The sequence below is a fragment of the Vicia villosa genome, linkage group LG1 (assembly GCF_029867415.1).
Source record: "Vicia villosa cultivar HV-30 ecotype Madison, WI linkage group LG1, Vvil1.0, whole genome shotgun sequence".
Classification (NCBI taxonomy): domain Eukaryota; kingdom Viridiplantae; phylum Streptophyta; class Magnoliopsida; order Fabales; family Fabaceae; genus Vicia; species Vicia villosa.
In genome coordinates this window covers 107776194-107793176 of record NC_081180.1, presented here as the reverse complement: position 1 = coordinate 107793176, position 16983 = coordinate 107776194, and the positions used below count along the sequence as shown (strand labels likewise).

The window sequence follows — 16983 nt, the reverse complement described above, 5'->3', positions numbered from 1 at the left end:
TTTACCCCTATTTAACGAGCTGCTATCTGTCATGGTCGCTCAACGAGCTCTGCTCCGCTTAGCGGATGACAGCAAAAGTGAAATCTTGTTTTCGCCATAAGTTGAGAACCGTAACTCCGAATTGCGCTCGGTTCGAAGCGTTGGAAAGCTTATTCAATGCTCTATCCAATAATTATTGAATGGAAACCAAAATGATGATTTTGGTCATCCTTATCTTGAGCCTATGGAAGTCCGCTTGACGGTGGCTAAGCGGGCTTGCACCAAAACTGCGAAATCGAAGCCGTGCCTTTGACACTTTATTCCTCAAGGCTCCAATAAGCATGAATACCTATAAAAACAAAGGAAAAACTATCAAATGGTATAAAATTATATGAAAATACAACTATTCACAAAGTATACGTATTTATACACAAAACGGGGAATTATTCAAACGGTATTAACAAAAGTATCGATAAGTGCCACTATATACATACACAAAATAAGTACATTTTGACACTTATCACTAACTTGTGAATAAAACATATGGCTGCCTTGGTTTGATTTCAGGGTTTATACATGTCATGGAGGTCTTGAGGCTATTAGTTTATTTTACCATATGTTTTTTTATCTAGTAACAAAATCTAGTATTTTTCAATTACAGTGACTCCACTTGTTTCTTTATTTTTTTCTCTGTATTCAATTTAATATATTTCTTATCAAATTCAGCTAATACATGTAATCATTTTAAATCTCATTTGTTAGCTAGCAAGATCGGTTTTTGACTCGAGTATAACAGCAATTTATCTTGGAGGTTAACTAATATTTAACATTATGTTACAAATTCACACAGGAGTCATATTATCCTGAATATAAGTAATTGTCCTGAAGAATCGCTTAGAAGGATGGACTAAGTTCCTTAGCCATTTTCACTTTATCGTTTTACAAAGCTCCAAGCACCATTGTAAAAAAATTCAAGAGTATCCAAAGTAAGTTCTTGTGGGGGGAGTGAGGGATAAAAGAACCATTCATTGGGTGAGATGGGAGGATGTTAATCTTCCTTTTATTAAAGGGGGTCTTGGAGTGAAAAATATTGCTTTTTTCAATTTAGCTCTTCTTAATAAATGGAGATGGTGGATTCTTCAAGGACAAAATTCTTTGTGGTTTGATGTTTTAAAATCGCGATATGGAGATTTAGCATCTAAGGTGTTTTGTGTAGATAAAGACTTTAATATTCCTTCTTCTTTCTCCTTTTGGTGGAAGGATTTATTAAAGATTGGTGCCTTATCTTTGTTTGATCCCGTTGTTAAGAAATGTAGGTTTTCAATTCATGATGGTTTCAAAACTCCTTTTTGGGAAGCTAGGTGGTTGGAGGATATTGTGTTGAAAGACTATTTTCCGGACTTATACAAGGCTTCTTGTTTGAAACATGTTTTGGTAAAGGCGATGGGAGGGTGGAGAGAAGGTATTTGGTATTGGAGTAATCTTGGTATTTCGGTTGATTTTTTGGAGAATGGAGGTACAAGGGAGTTATTTTGTGCGTTAAAGGAGCGGTTGGAAGGTTTTGAGGGTTGGAAGGAGGGAAAGGATGTTGTAACGTGGCAAGATAATTTGAGTCCGACTTTTTCGGTGGCATCTTGTTACAATTTTTATGAAAATTTTTGCATTCCGTTAGGCCCGAATAACAAGTGCGATGAAGCTTTTGGTTTGCTTTGGAAAATGGATGTCCCACTCAAAATCAAAGCTTTCGGTTGGAGACTTTTTCTCAACAAACTTACAACAAAGGACCTTTTGGTGAATAGAGGTATATCCCTTTCTCATGATGATTTATTGTGTATTTTGTATGGGAGTTGTATGGAGGATAGAAACCACTTCTTTTTTAGTTGTTCGGTGGTGAAAAGGATTTGGAGGGAGATGGCTATTTGGGTGGGCAAGAAGGAAAATAGGGAGGAAGGTTGTTTAGCTAATTTCATGGAATGGCACTCTTATTTTGAAGGCAACAAAGTGAGACATAGGAAGGAGGGGATTGTGTGGCTTGCGACAACTGAAGGATAGAAAAACACTTAGAAAGGGGGGTTTGAATAAGTGTAGTTTTAAAAACTTGACAGATAAAAATAAATTGCACAGTTATTTTTATCCTGGTTCGTTGTTAACTAAACTACTCCAGTCCACCCCCGCAGAGATGATTTACCTCAACTGAGGATTTAATCCACTAATCGCACGGATTACAATGGTTTTCCACTTAGTCCGCAACTAAGTCTTCTAGAGTATCCTGATCACAACCTGATCACTCCAGGAACAACTGCTTAGACACAAGCTAAGACTTTCTTAGAGTATCCTGACCACCACGTGATCACTCTAATTACAACTGCTTAGACACAAGCTAAGACTTCCTAGAGTATTCTGATCAACACGATCACTCTAGTTACTTACAACTTAATGTAATCTTTCTAAGAGTATTACAAATGCTTCTTAAAAGCGATAATCACAAACTGTGATATTTCTCTTAACGTTTAAGCTTAATCTCACTAATATATTACAACAGCAATGTAGTGAGCTTTTATGAAGATGAAGATTCTGAGTTTTGATTTGAACAGAGTTTCAGCAAGTTGATATGAGTTGTTTTGGTGCAGAATCGTTAACCTTGCTTCTCATCAGAACTTCATATTTATAGGCGTTGGAGAAGATGACCGTTGAGTGCATTTAATGCTTTGCGTGTTCCGTACAGCATCGCATTTAATGTTATACGCTTTTGTCAACTACCTCGAGCCTTGTTCACGCTGTGTCTACTGACGTAGCCTTTAGTAGCTTTTAACGTTCCTTTTGTCAGTCAGCGTAGCCTGCCACTTGTACTTTCTTCTGATCTGATGTTTGTTAATACAACGTTTGAATATCATCAGAGTCAAACAGCTTGGTGCAAAGCATCTTCTGATCTTCTGACCTTGAAGTGCTTCTGAGCGTGATACCATCAGAACTTCAGTGCTTCTGTTCTCTTGTTCTTCTGATGCTTCCATAGATCCATGTTCTGATTCTGCTTCGACCATCTTCTGATGTCTTGCCAGACCATGTTCTGATGTTGCATGCTGAACCATTTTGAGACAAAGCTTCTGAGCGTTGAATTATGCATACTCTTTATATATTTCCTGAAAAGGAAATTGCATTGGATTAGAGTACCATATTATCTTAAGCAAAATTCATATTATTGTTATCATCAAAACTAAGATAATTGATCAGAACAAATCTTGTTCTAACAATCTCCCCCTTTTTGATGATGACAAAAACATATATAAATGATATGAATTTGCGATCAGAAAGAACAGACGGCAAAAGACAAATTACACAGCTATAGCATAAGCATGTGAATATGTCTCCCCCTGAGATTAACAATCTCCCCCTGAGATAAATAATCTCCCCCTGAAATAAATACTCGAAGAACTTTAATAAAAGACTTCCCTGATTATTTCGGTAGAGACGATCACATAAGCTTCTGTCTTCAGAGAATTCATAGCTTCTGACTTCTGCTTCCATTGGACAGCTTCAGAACTTGAATTTCTTTAGATCCCTAGAACACTCACAGCTTCTGATTCCTGCTTCCATTCAGGACAGCTTCAGAACTTGAATTTCTTTGATCTTCAGAACATTCCCAGCTTCTGATTCCTGCTTCCATCTAGGACAGCTTCAGAACTTGAGTTTTATGGATCTTTAGAACATTCACAGCTTCTGATTTCTGCTTCCCTCGGATAGCTTCAGAGCTTTGAATTTCTTCCAACATCACTTCATGCTAGATTTGTATCAGAACATTGTTGAATGTACCAGAGCATCATCAGAGCATCTCTACATCCTGAAATGTTACAGAATAAAACTAAACGACAAAAGTCAGCATGAACGAGTCAGAACATAAAATGTATCAGAGCAAATAGAATTTTGTCAAAGCAAATAGACAAATTTTGGATCAAATTCTATTCTCAGTGCTTCTGATTCTGAAGCTTGACAGCACTCAGCTTGCTTCAGTTTCCATAAGCTTATTCCTTTTACAGAATAACGCTTCTTATGGTTTTGCTTCTTGTGTTTGCTTTGAAGATTTTCTTCACTTCTTTATACCTGCAAAACACTTAAACCAAATAGAACTTGCAGTTCTGTTAGAGAAAGCAACTGATTAAATCAAATCATTTATCACATATTTCTCCCCCTTTTTGTCATATCATCAAAAAACAGAAAAGATTCAGAGACAAACAAAACGAAACACACTGAGGAAGAAGATGATTTCATTGAAGTTCAAACAGCAGGTACAGAAGTACATGAAGATAAGAAAGATCAGATGCACAAAGACAGATGCAACGAAAAGAAAGAAACAACACAGACTCAATCTAAGATGGCCCTAGTCTTGACAAGATCTTGGTCAGCATCTCTTGAACCTTATTGTTGTGTCCTTCTTGCCTCACCATGAAAGCGTTAAACTCAGCATTGAGTGAGCTTTGCTCATCCTGTCTCTTCTGAATTTCTTCCAGAGTCCTTGCAAGACGAGAAGATTGATCAGAAGAAGTTTCACCGCTTTCAACCACAGGAAAAGCAACTTGATCTGTAGCTTCCATGGATAGATCATTTGCAGGGATTTCCTCAACAGGATCTGATTCAGCAACATGATCTTCAGCATCTGCTTCTTGCATAGAAGCATCTCCATATTCTGCAGCAGGAATTTCTGAGTCTCCATTCTCAAGTGCCTGAAGAATGGCAGCTAAATTCCTGGGAGCAGAAGGACCTTCAACTTCTGGTGGGTCAACAACTTCCGGAATGACCACGCTTGGGCCTTTCTTAGAAGGATTTTCCCTCAGATAGTTAAAGAGTGTCTTGAAATCCCCAAGTAGAACAGGATGATCAGGAATAAAGATAACCATATCCCTGCATGGATTTGCTTCCATTGCAGCAACCAGTCTTAATTGTTCCAGCTCATCCACAAAGGGTTTCTCCTCCAACAGATGTCTTCCTTTGAGACTAGCAAACCAGAAGTCTTCATAATTCCTCAGAATTCCACGAGGCCGTGGGGCAGCAGCTACAGAGGCTTCCTGAAGTTCTAAAAACAGAGCATCTGATTTTCTGCGAAAGATCCTCCAGAAGTTCCGCATAGCAACATCATTCAGTCCAGAACTTTCAGCAATTCTGAGAGTATCAAAGGTACTTCTGAGATTCCTCTTTATTGTTTCAAAAACTACACCAATAGGGTATTCAGGGCGGAAGTTTATTTGGGTTTTTGAACAAACAGGGTTGGAGGTGAAGTACGGATGAGGTTCTCTATCCAACCTATAAGAAGATTCTGCTTCAGTATCAGAATCTAACACTACCATTTCAGCTTCAGGACGAGGCTTGGGAGTGTAGTTGCAATCACGGAGCAGCTGCTCATGTGATGCAGAGGTTGGAAGAGGAGAATCACAAGGGTTGTTTTGAGAGGTGGAAGGAGTATGTTCAAAAATGGCATTGGGAAAAGATTGAGATGGAAAGAGAGTTTGAAGGGGTGGTATATCCAGAACAGGATTGGTAGTAGGTGGAGAGGAAGGAATGGTTATAGGAGAAGATGGAGGTGTAAGAACATGAACAAAAACAGGTGATTCTGATGTGGCTTTTTCTGGTTCAGGTGTAGAGACAACCTCTATTGGTGCAGCTTCTGAACGAACGGCAGGAGCAGAAACAGGTTCAGAAATGCATATACCTTTGGAACCTCTCAGAAAAGCTTTGGCTACATCCTCAGTCTTCTTTTGCTTCTTACTCTTCGGCTCTTCAATGATCTTTGCTTTGCCGCTAGAGATTTCGTTCCTTCTGACATATGCCAGAACTTCTGATTGATTCACAGTCTTTTGAGAGACATTTTCCTCATCAGATTCTTGAAGAATCATCTTCCTTTTTCTGGTCTTCTTCCCTTCAACAACTTCAACAATCTCAGCATTGTCATTTGACTTCTTCTTCTTTTTCTCAGCTTCCTTCTTTTTCTTCACAAAATCATCAGAAACAGCCTTAACAACTTTTGCAATGACTTCTTCTGGGACCACTTCTTTCTTGGTGGTAGCAGCAGGATGATCAAGCTTTCTTTTGGTCCTTTCTTCCTTCTTGCGATGCACTATAATTGGAGCACCTTTCTCTTGATCTTTAAGACTTTTGTCCTCTTTTTGAGACTTCAGATACCTAGTTCTGACTTTTGGTACCTCACTATTGAAGAAGGTTTTAAATTCAGCTAGAACTGGTTCTCTTCTGATTCTTGTTCCAGCAAGAGGTTGAGGAGTCTTAGTGATAGCCTTAATCACTTTCATCTTCTTTAACGTGAAAGCATTCAGACAGGCCCCAGTTGTGACAGCAAGATCTTTGATAATACCTTCAGATTCCAGGTTCTCAACAATCTTGGAATGAACCAAAAGATTTGAAATAATCCTTCCAAAAGGAATAATTGTTCCACCTTTTTCTCTGAAAGCATTTCTGGACTCCTTCACAGCCTTCCACATATGGTTGAAGATAATATAAATAGCATCAACCTTCTTCTTAGTGGCAATGCAGTACAGAATGTATTTTTGCTCATTGTTGATGAAGTCAGAAGCATGTGTCCCTTTCCTGTGATAGAAACATCCAAGGAGAATTTTGGTCCAGATTTTGTAGAGATCTTTCAAATCCTTGACATTCTTTGTTTCATTTATGTCTAGGTAGAGAGTAGATAACACATCTTCCCAATCTTCCCTTTTATCGATTTCAAAAGCTCCTTCAGCGTTTCTCAAATCAAACATCACCCTTAAGATGTTCTCAGTTACTATCACAAACTTTCCATGAACGAAAGACAATATGGATTTTGGAGCGACAACTGCATGTACCCAGAATTCCTTGACAAGATCTGGGTAGACTGGTCCACAGAACTCAGCAAACAAAGAAGTCCATCCTTGAAAAATTATGTCTTCTTTGAGATGAAAACCATGTTCTTCAATATTATCAAAATCAACCATAAGTTCGCATAAAACATCTAATTTTTCCTTAGGAATGGAGCACGCAACAACTGGAGTGAGTTCCTGATTAACTTCATCTTGAATATGGAGAAGGGTAGATGAATCAACATTTTGAGATGAAGAGGCAGCCATGGATGCAGAAGGAACAAAAACGAACAAGAAAAGCGAACTGGGTTTTCGATTAGGGTTTTTAGAAAACGGCTAAGAACTTTTCAAACGAGAGAATGCAAGAAGAGAGAGAGACAAGGGAGCGAAAAAGATGTAAGAAATGATTTGAAAAGAATATATAGAGACGGATTTGAAAAAAAATAAGAAGAAATATAGACTGAACAGTTCCAGAATCAAAAGAAATCAATTTTATTAAATGATGAGTGACGTAAGGAGAGAGAACGTGATAAATGAAATGATTTAAAACAGTTACCTAGGTCGGCGTCTTTTCAACTGCACGCTTTGTACTAACCGCACAGACACGTGTTCACCATTAGATAATGGATGTCAGCTGTAGAAAATTAATAGACTTTACGCCTTTTGATTCTGATCACTGCTTCTGATTGATCAAGTTTCTCTTCTGGAAACACTCCTTCTGAAGTGTGCTAATGTAAATCTGAATGATCTTCTGATCCATTCCTTCTGATATACACAGCTTCTGAAGATTCACTTCTTTATTCTGCAGCTTCTGATAAGACAAAACTGTATCTGCAGAAATTCTTAAGCTTCTTTGTTTCATTAGAAACACGTTTATCATCAAACCAGATATTTATTGATTCATCTACATTCAATGTTTCAATATTGTATTTTCTGTAGCATTTAGAGCATTCAGAATAGCCAAGAACGAAACACCATTGCTTTAGAAACAAACTTAAACAGATGGTTCCAGATCTAATAAACTTGCTCTTCTGATCTCCTCCAAACTTGACTTCTCTAGTAGATTTAAGTATTAGGACTTTGAAAACAGTCCTTCTTCCCTTCAAGTGTTGAGAACATCTTGAATCCAGGTGACATGACATGTTGAATGTTATCTTCTTTGTCACCAAGAGAATCTGCAATAGGAATAGACTTTTTCTTTGGTACCCACATCTTCTTGGGTCCTTTCTTGTTAGTTCTCTTCAAGTTCTGGTGGAACTTGGGTTTAGCAAAATATTTAACAGGAGGAACAGAATGATACTTCTTATTCTGAGTTTCATGATATCTCCTAGGTTGTGTCACATGCTTTTTGGTGTGTGTAATGTGAAAGCTTTGTGCATGTGATGTGTGCCTAATATCATGTGAGTGGCCATACTTGAACTGATCATACAATGGCTTGTACATGATTTTCATCTGATCAACCGGTTCAAGTTTGTATGGGGTTTCACCCTCATAACCAATGCCAACTCTTTTGTTTCCAGACACAGCATATATCATAGAAGCTAGCTGACTTCTGCCAATACTTCTAGATAAGAACTTCCTGAAACTTAAATCATATTCTTTCAGAATATGATTTAAACTAGGAGTGGATTTTACTGAATCAGAAGGAGATCCAACATTATTGGATAATTTTAAAAGTTTTTCTTTTAATTCAGAATTTTCCAACTCAAGCTTCTTAGTTTCAAATTCAAATAGCTTTCTCAGCTTTTTGTATTTGAGACTAATTTGAGACTTGTATTCCAGAAGTTCTGTTAGACTGGAAACTAACTCATCTCTAGTAAGTTCAGAAAATACCTCTTCAGAATCTGATTCTGATGTAGATTCTGATCCGTCATCTTCTGTCGCCATCAGCGCACAGTTAGCCTGCTCATCTTCAGAGTCTGAATCATCTTCTGATTCATCCCAGGTTGCCATAAGACCTTTCTTCTTATGAAACTTCTTTTTGGGATGTTCCTTCTGAAGATTTGGACATTCACTCTTGAAGTGTCCAGGCTCATTGCATTCATAGCACATGACCTTCTTCTTGTCAAATCTTCTGTCATCAGAAGATTCTCCACGTTCAAATTTCTTTGAACTTCTGAAGCCTCTGAACTTCCTTTGCTTGGTCTTCCAGAGTTGATTAAGCCTTCTGGAGATCAAGGACAGTTCATCTTCTTCTTCAGATTCTGATTCTTCAGAATCTTCTTCTCTTGCCTGAAAAGCGTTAGTGCATTTTTTGATATTTGATTTTAATGCAATAGACTTACCTTTCTTCTGAGGCTCATTTGCGTCCAGCTCAATTTCATGGCTTCTCAAGGCACTGATAAGCTCTTCCAAAGAGACTTCATTCAGATTCTTTGCAATCTTGAATGCAGTCACCATTGGGCCCCATCTTTTGGGCAAACTTCTGATGATCTTCTTTACATGATCAGCCTTGGTGTAGCCTTTGTCAAGAACTCTCAATCCAGCAGTCAAAGTTTGAAATCTTGAAAACATCTTTTCAATGTCTTCATCATCCTCCATCTTGAAGGCTTCATACTTCTGGATTAATGCAAGAGCTTTGGTCTCCTTGACTTGAGTGTTTCCTTCATGAGTCATTTTCAAGGACTCATATATGTCATAGGTCGTTTCCCTGTTAGATATCTTCTCATACTCAGCATGAGAGATAGCATTCAGCAAAACAGTTCTGCATTTATGATGATTCCTAAAAAGCTTTTTCTGATCATCATTCATTTCTTGCCTTGTCAGCTTTACGCCTCTGGCATTTACTGGATGTTTGTAACCATCCATCAGAAGATCCCATAGATCACCATCTAGACCAAGAAAGTAACTTTCCAGTATTCAAAGTTTTCACCATCAAATACTGGTGGTCTAGTATAACCATTGTTTCCATTGTGTTGCTCAGCAGAGCCAGATGTAGATGGAGTTGGATTTGCTTGAGATTCACCAGCCATCTTTTAATGAAGCGTTTTTCTCTTCCTGAATCTTTTCTAAAACGCGGTTAAGTGCTTGCACCTTAGAACCGGCGCTCTGATGCCAATTGAAGGATAGAAAAACACTTAGAAAGGGGGGGTTTGAATAAGTGTAGTTTTAAAAACTTGACAGATAAAAATAAATTGCACAGTTATTTTTATCCTAGTTCGTTGTTAACTAAACTACTCCAGTCCACCCCCGCAGAGATGATTTACCTCAACTGAGGATTTAATCCACTAATCGCACGGATTACAATGGTTTTCCACTTAGTCCGCAACTAAGTCTTCTAGAGTATCCTGATCACAACCTGATCACTCCAGGAACAACTGCTTAGACACAAGCTAAGACTTTCTTAGAGTATCCTGACCACCACGTGATCACTCTAATTACAACTGCTTAGACACAAGCTAAGACTTCCTAGAGTATTCTGATCAACACGATCACTCTAGTTACTTACAACTTAATGTAATCTTTCTAAGAGTATTACAAATGCTTCTTAAAAGCGATAATCACAAACTGTGATATTTCTCTTAACGTTTAAGCTTAATCTCACTAATATATTACAACAGCAATGTAGTGAGCTTTTATGAAGATGAAGATTCTGAGTTTTGATTTGAACAGAGTTTCAGCAAGTTGATATGAGTTGTTTTGGTGCAGAATCGTTAACCTTGCTTCTCATCAGAACTTCATATTTATAGGCGTTGGAGAAGATGACCGTTGAGTGCATTTAATGCTTTGCGTGTTCCGTACAGCATCGCATTTAATGTTATACGCTTTTGTCAACTACCTCGAGCCTTGTTCACGCTGTGTCTACTGACGTAGCCTTTAGTAGCTTTTAACGTTCCTTTTGTCAGTCAGCGTAGCCTGCCACTTGTACTTTCTTCTGATCTGATGTTTGTGAATACAACGTTTGAATATCATCAGAGTCAAACAGCTTGGTGCAAAGCATCTTCTGATCTTCTGACCTTGAAGTGCTTCTGAGCGTGATACCATCAGAACTTCAGTGCTTCTGTTCTCTTGTTCTTCTGATGCTTCCATAGATCCATGTTCTGATTCTGCTTCGACCATCTTCTGATGTCTTGCCAGACCATGTTCTGATGTTGCATGCTGAACCATTTTGAGACAAAGCTTCTGAGCGCTGAATTATGCATACTCTTTATATATTTCCTGAAAAGGAAATTGCATTGGATTAGAGTACCATATTATCTTAAGCAAAATTCATATTATTGTTATCATCAAAACTAAGATAATTGATCAGAACAAATCTTGTTCTAACAACAACATGGTACATGTGGCTCTTGAGAAATGGGGTGTGCTTTAGGAAAGACAAATGGAGTGTCAACAATGCCGTTTGGAATATTAAAACGCTTGTGTGGAAGTGGTATTTTTGTGGGAATATTACCCATCCCAATTATACATTTTACGAGTTCAATATGGACCCTTTGTTCTTTATTTCGTAAATGTAATTTGGTCGGTAATCTTTCCTTTGTCCGGAGTTTACCATCTTTTGTTAGCGGGTTGAAGAACCCCTAGTTCTTCCGTTAATGTTATCTTGCTTTCAAAAAAAAAAGTAATTGATGCTTGCCTGTTCATTTAAAAAAATGTCAGGGAAAAGAGCAAAAGGTTTGATAATAGTAAACAAAGACAAAGATAAAGATAAAGATAAGAATAAATAAATTTCCCGTTCTTTTCGTGCTGGTTTGCAAGTAACCTGATTCCTTGAATCTTCATCTTCAGATCCGTCATTTAAATCCTAAATTTTATTTTTTTACTTTTACGTATGTATGTTTGACGACACCGTTTTTTGTATGAATTATTAGGTTTTATTTCGAATTCTGTAATTTCTTGCTTATTACTTATGTATGAGTGAAATTAGTAATGACTTATGGAAATCCAACAAAACAAATTAAGATAGGTTCTAATGTATGATACAATTGGTTTCCCTTCTACAATTTGTATGTCCATGTCATTTTGTTTCAGAGCAATTTTCTGAGAATGACTTTAATTGCATATCCCATGTCATGTATAGTAAAATTGTATTGTATATTTTTGAACTTTATATAATATACAATACACTGGTATGGACAACTGTGCATATAAAATCCCAATACATCAGCTACAACTACTTGCTTAATTGCCTGTGTCAAACTTCCTTTTCTGTTAATTATTGATTGGATAATGATTGACTGCAGTCAAGAATTGACGCATTCATTCTGTCAATGACTATCGGAACACTTTCCCGTTTATTCTTCTATCAAAACAGAACTTTCTTCCTTGTCAGGAAGTTAGGAATATATAGGTTACTTGTATACACCAATAGTAACTTAAGGATAAACCTTAAGAATTCACTTTTATTCAATATTACGTTCCTCTGGCAGTAACTTATATAGGAGGTGTAATGGAAATGGAAATTCCTCTGCATCGAACATGGATGTATAATAGGCTTTTCCCTGGCCGGAGCGGACATACATATGAATTTTTAAAAGGAGTTGAAGAGTTTATAACCTTTGCTTGTCAGCAAAAAGAGCATTTGAAGGATGGTGTAATAAGATGTCCATGTAAAAAGTGCAAAAATAAGGACCACCTCACCCCGGATGAAGCAAACACTCATATTCACTAACATGGGTTTACACCAGAATATTGGAATTGGATATGCCATGGAGAGATAATCCCTCACATCAATGATAGAGACAATGATATATATATATATATATATATATATATATATATATATATATATATATATATATATATATATATATATATATATATATATATATATATATATATATATATATATATATGGTTGCACCTTCTAGTAGTAGTCAATTGTGAAGTTATGAACATGTTCATAGATACCAAGACATGGTGTTTGATGCTGCCGGTTTTAATCGCGAGCAACATTTTGTACAACATGAAGAGGAACCTCCAAACATGGAAGCAAATTTTTTTTATGACATGTTGATTTCAACTCAAAAACCATTGTGGCCGGGATGTAAAAACACAACAGAGTTATCTACTGCTATTAAGATGTTGAGTTTAAAATCTAAACACAACATGTCACAAGCATGTTTCAATGATATGGTGAAGTTTATGAAGGAATCAATCCACCCAGAGAATGTAATTCCCTCTAACTTTAAGAAAACAAACAAACTTGTGGCTGGACTCGGTTTATCAAGGATAAAGATATATTGTTGCATTGGTGGGTGTATGTTGTATCACAAAGAGGACAAATTTGAAGGAGTGCAAGTTTTGTAATGAGCCTCGATACAAAACATTTATTCTGCGTAAGTGTAAGCGAAGGATGTATATTTGAAGGATGTATAACATGTTTTTTTTTAATACAGAAAAAGTTTGCATGGCCTCCAGAACACAAGGTTATGGTGCAATGTAACTTTGAAAGAATAGGTGCCTCTAAGATGTCTCAACTACTACAAGATGTTCGCAAAGACTTGGAGTACAGACCGGGTTAGATGGGAGATGATGTGTATCAGCAATTATCGGTACATTGGAATTCGTTAAAGTTTAAAAAAGCATCTGAAACGAATAAATGAAACCGGTCTTTTATAGATGGCACATCTCTTCACAATGGAGGGTTTATTCCTCATTATTTGCATTGGAAAAGAATGGTATATATTATATGTTTTTCATTATATTTCTTAAATATAATAAATGACACTATTCTTTTGTAATTTGTAGAGAAAGAAAAAGGGTGCAGATCCATCATTGACTGAGTTCTATTTTTGCACACATCAGAAAAAAGATCAAAGTTGGGTAGGAGTTCATGCTGAATCTACATATGTAAGTATTTCGGAAAGTGTTAATTTGATTGAATTTCAAATCTGCACACAAGTCTTTTGGAAAGTATCACTTTTATTGAATTTTAATTCCTTACTATTTTTTCAATTTTCTTTTAGGATAAATTTGAACAGAAAAAGTTGGAGGTTTCTTCTCAAAATCCAACTATTTCAGGAGAGGACGAAGCTGATAGTCAACCCACTATTGAAATTCCACCTGATTTGGATATATGGGTAGAGTCGGTTGGAAAGAAGGGAGGGTATTTGGTCTTGGAACCGCTTCTAAGACTTTGGTTTCAGTATCAAAGAGACCTTTAAGTCTTTCAAGTGACTCTCAAGAGGTTGATGTTCTTAGAAGTCAAGTCCATGTTTTAAATGCATTGTCGCAAAGACAAGAAGAAGAGAAGCTGGTGATGAGGCAACAATTGCATCGACAAGAAAAAGAGACGGTCGAAGCGAATAATAAATTTTCATTTTTAATGAATCATTTTGGATTTGTTGGGTCTTCTTCGCATCCACCACAACCCACTATTGAAAGTGATCACACAAATGAAGATGGCGTCGATGAATCAGATGATGAAGACCTTAGTAATGAATTTTTATTTGTACTATTTTTTGACTTGGTTGTAATTTGGATTGTTTTATCTTTTTAACTTGATTGTAATTTGGATTGTTTTATCTTTTTAACTTGGTTGACAAGTGATCACACAAATGTGACTATGTAAGTACTTGTTACCAACTTTGTAGTATATTTTATGCTAACTTGTTGTTCTATGAATTTGAATGTTTTATTTAAATTGAAAACATTTTAAATTATAATTTTATTTTATATTATAGTTATTTTAATATATAATTTATAATGTTTCAAAAGTTTATTAAAATAAAAAATTGTTTAATTTAAAATAGAAAGTACCTGCGGATTTACCTGTGGATATAAATTTACTGCGGATTTACCTGTGGATTACTTCCTACGGATTTAGCTGCGGATTATTTCCTGCGGATTTAGATGTAGAATTACCTGCGAAACTTCCTGCTGAAAATATTATCCACGAAAATTTTAACTGGGGACAAAACACCGTAGAAAAATCTGTAGAAAAATTGGTTCATGCAAGAACTTAGCTAAAGTCCAAAAACAATTGAGTACGAAAATTTTAACTGGGGACAAAACACCGTAGGAAAATCTGTAGAAAAATTGGTTCATGCAAGAACTTAGCTAAAGTCCAAAAAAAATTGAGTATTTCTTGTAGTGGTAATTACGTATTGAGTATGCCATCAAAAAAAAAGAAAAATTACGTATTGAGTATTTTAGAGACTGATTTTGGGATAATTTGTCATATTTAGGGATTTTGTTTTTAATATTGAATATAGAATTGTAATTTCATTTTATTATGAAATGAACTTGTATATATTGAGTTCTTTAGGGTCCGTTTTCAATGTAGGGACTGTTTTTGAGTATTGAATATGTGCTTGTAATTTTAATTTAGGGACTATTTTATTATGAATAAGACTTTTAATTCAATATTGAGTACTTTATGAACTGTTTTTTTAAATTAAGGATTCCCTTTGAGTATTGAATATAATTTTACTATTTTATTATGATACGGAGATGTAATTAAGTATTGAATATTGTAGGACTGTTTTAGGAAATATTTTTCAAATTAGAATATGTTTTTTTAGTATTAATTATGAACTTGTAATTATAATTTAGAGTATTTAGTATTTCGGTTGATTTATTAAAAAATTAAATTATAATTTTAGTAAATTTATTTAAAAGGTTGTGCAGCAAATGAGTCAAGAGTAGAAATTATTTTCTGGTGGCCATCCAAAGTTTTTACTTTGGCTCCACCACTAGATAAACCTTTGGATAATCTTAATAATATAATTTTAGATTTTAAACTAAACACTTTTATTAGTAAAGACATCGTTTCTCTAAAGTGGAATATGTTTTTACAAGTTTTCTTTTTAATAAATACTTTAGGATATGGGAATATTTTTTTTCACTAAATAATGGTATAATAATTACAAAGAGATACAAGAGAAATCAATTACTTCTTTATACAAGAGAGAGATAAGGTATTCCAATATGAAAAATTACAATCTTTAGAAGAACCGTTAAGTACTCTAAACCACTTCCAAGAAGGTAAGATTATCGCGGTGGAGCACTCATCAAAATTGAAAACATGATCATTAAATAAGATAGCATTTCTAGTTGTCCAAAGAATCCAAACAACCGCTATCCAAATGATCCCCACCGTTAAACGTTCTTCTACGGTTATAATTTTGTCGAAGTTTTCTCCAAAATTCTTCAACTCCTCAATATTTAATCTATCCAAAACTCCCAACCATATTCCTACCTTTTCCCACACTTTTGACGTATAAAAATATTGGTCAAAAAGATGAACGGAAGACTCCTTGATATTGAAACAGAAAACGCAGCCACAGTCATTGTTACCAGAAAGAGTACCTCGATGTTTCAGAAGATCTCTAGTTGGAAGACGGCCCAAGATGAACCTCCAGGTGAATATGCAAACCTTGGAAATAAAATTTGATATGACCTTAAGAAGAAAGTGTATTTTGGGTGTTTACAAGTTGCACATGTTTAGAATTTCCTCTTAACTATTCATATTAATGAGTTAGACTAAATATGACAATAGTAGAGTATCATATTATTTTTAGTTTAGGATATCCAAATTTTAATCAAGGGTCAGATTTTAAAATTAGAACAAAACTTTAAATTATTTGAAACGATCATATCCATTAGTATGTGACTCTAATTTTTTTTTGTTAGTTTTAGTGAATGAATGGTAATGTAATTTCAATAGTTTGTTGTATTATACTGCTGAAATTAAATTTTACCGTGTTTGTGTAATTAATACAAGCCTAGTAAAATACACGAATATACGAAAAAATATATTAGTTTTCAATTAATTAAATGTGTTTATATTAAAATTTATGTTATTAATATATTTAATTATTATATTTATGAAATTCAAATAATAATTACATAAATATGTGTTACAATATATAAATACAAAACATATTTATACAAGAAAATTTGTGTCACTTATAAATTTAATAAAATTGTTTTTAATAAATATTTGAAAATGATTTTATTTTGTTATTATTAAGTTGTAATATATAAAATATTCATACAATTTCAATGATTTTTGGTTATTTTAACTATTAAATAATTATATTTTAATTACATTTTAATAATTTATTGGTTATATATTTAATAAATACTTTATTCTAATTGTGTATCACTCGCACTCGCGCGTAAGCACGATTATTTTGTTTGTTATCTATTAAAATATGACCAATATGAGTCATTGTCCTATTATTGGACTGGTAAATCAGTATTATATGATATGCCATTT

At 35.1% G+C, this 16983-nt stretch overlaps 1 protein-coding gene across 1 annotated transcript; it reads left to right on the top strand.

The window, feature by feature from the left end:
- The first annotated feature begins 1422 nt into the window (after positions 1-1422).
- On the top strand, positions 1423-2031 carry LOC131651075 (uncharacterized). The gene has a single exon (XM_058920751.1). The coding sequence runs from the start codon at positions 1423-1425 to the stop codon at positions 2029-2031; it is 609 nt and encodes a 202-aa protein (XP_058776734.1).
- Positions 2032-16983: the final 14952 nt, after the last annotated feature.

Coding starts and splice junctions, on each gene's coding strand:
- LOC131651075 (XM_058920751.1), top strand. CDS start 1,423: ATGGGAGGGTGGAGAGAAGGTATTTGGTATTGGAGTAATCTTGGTATT.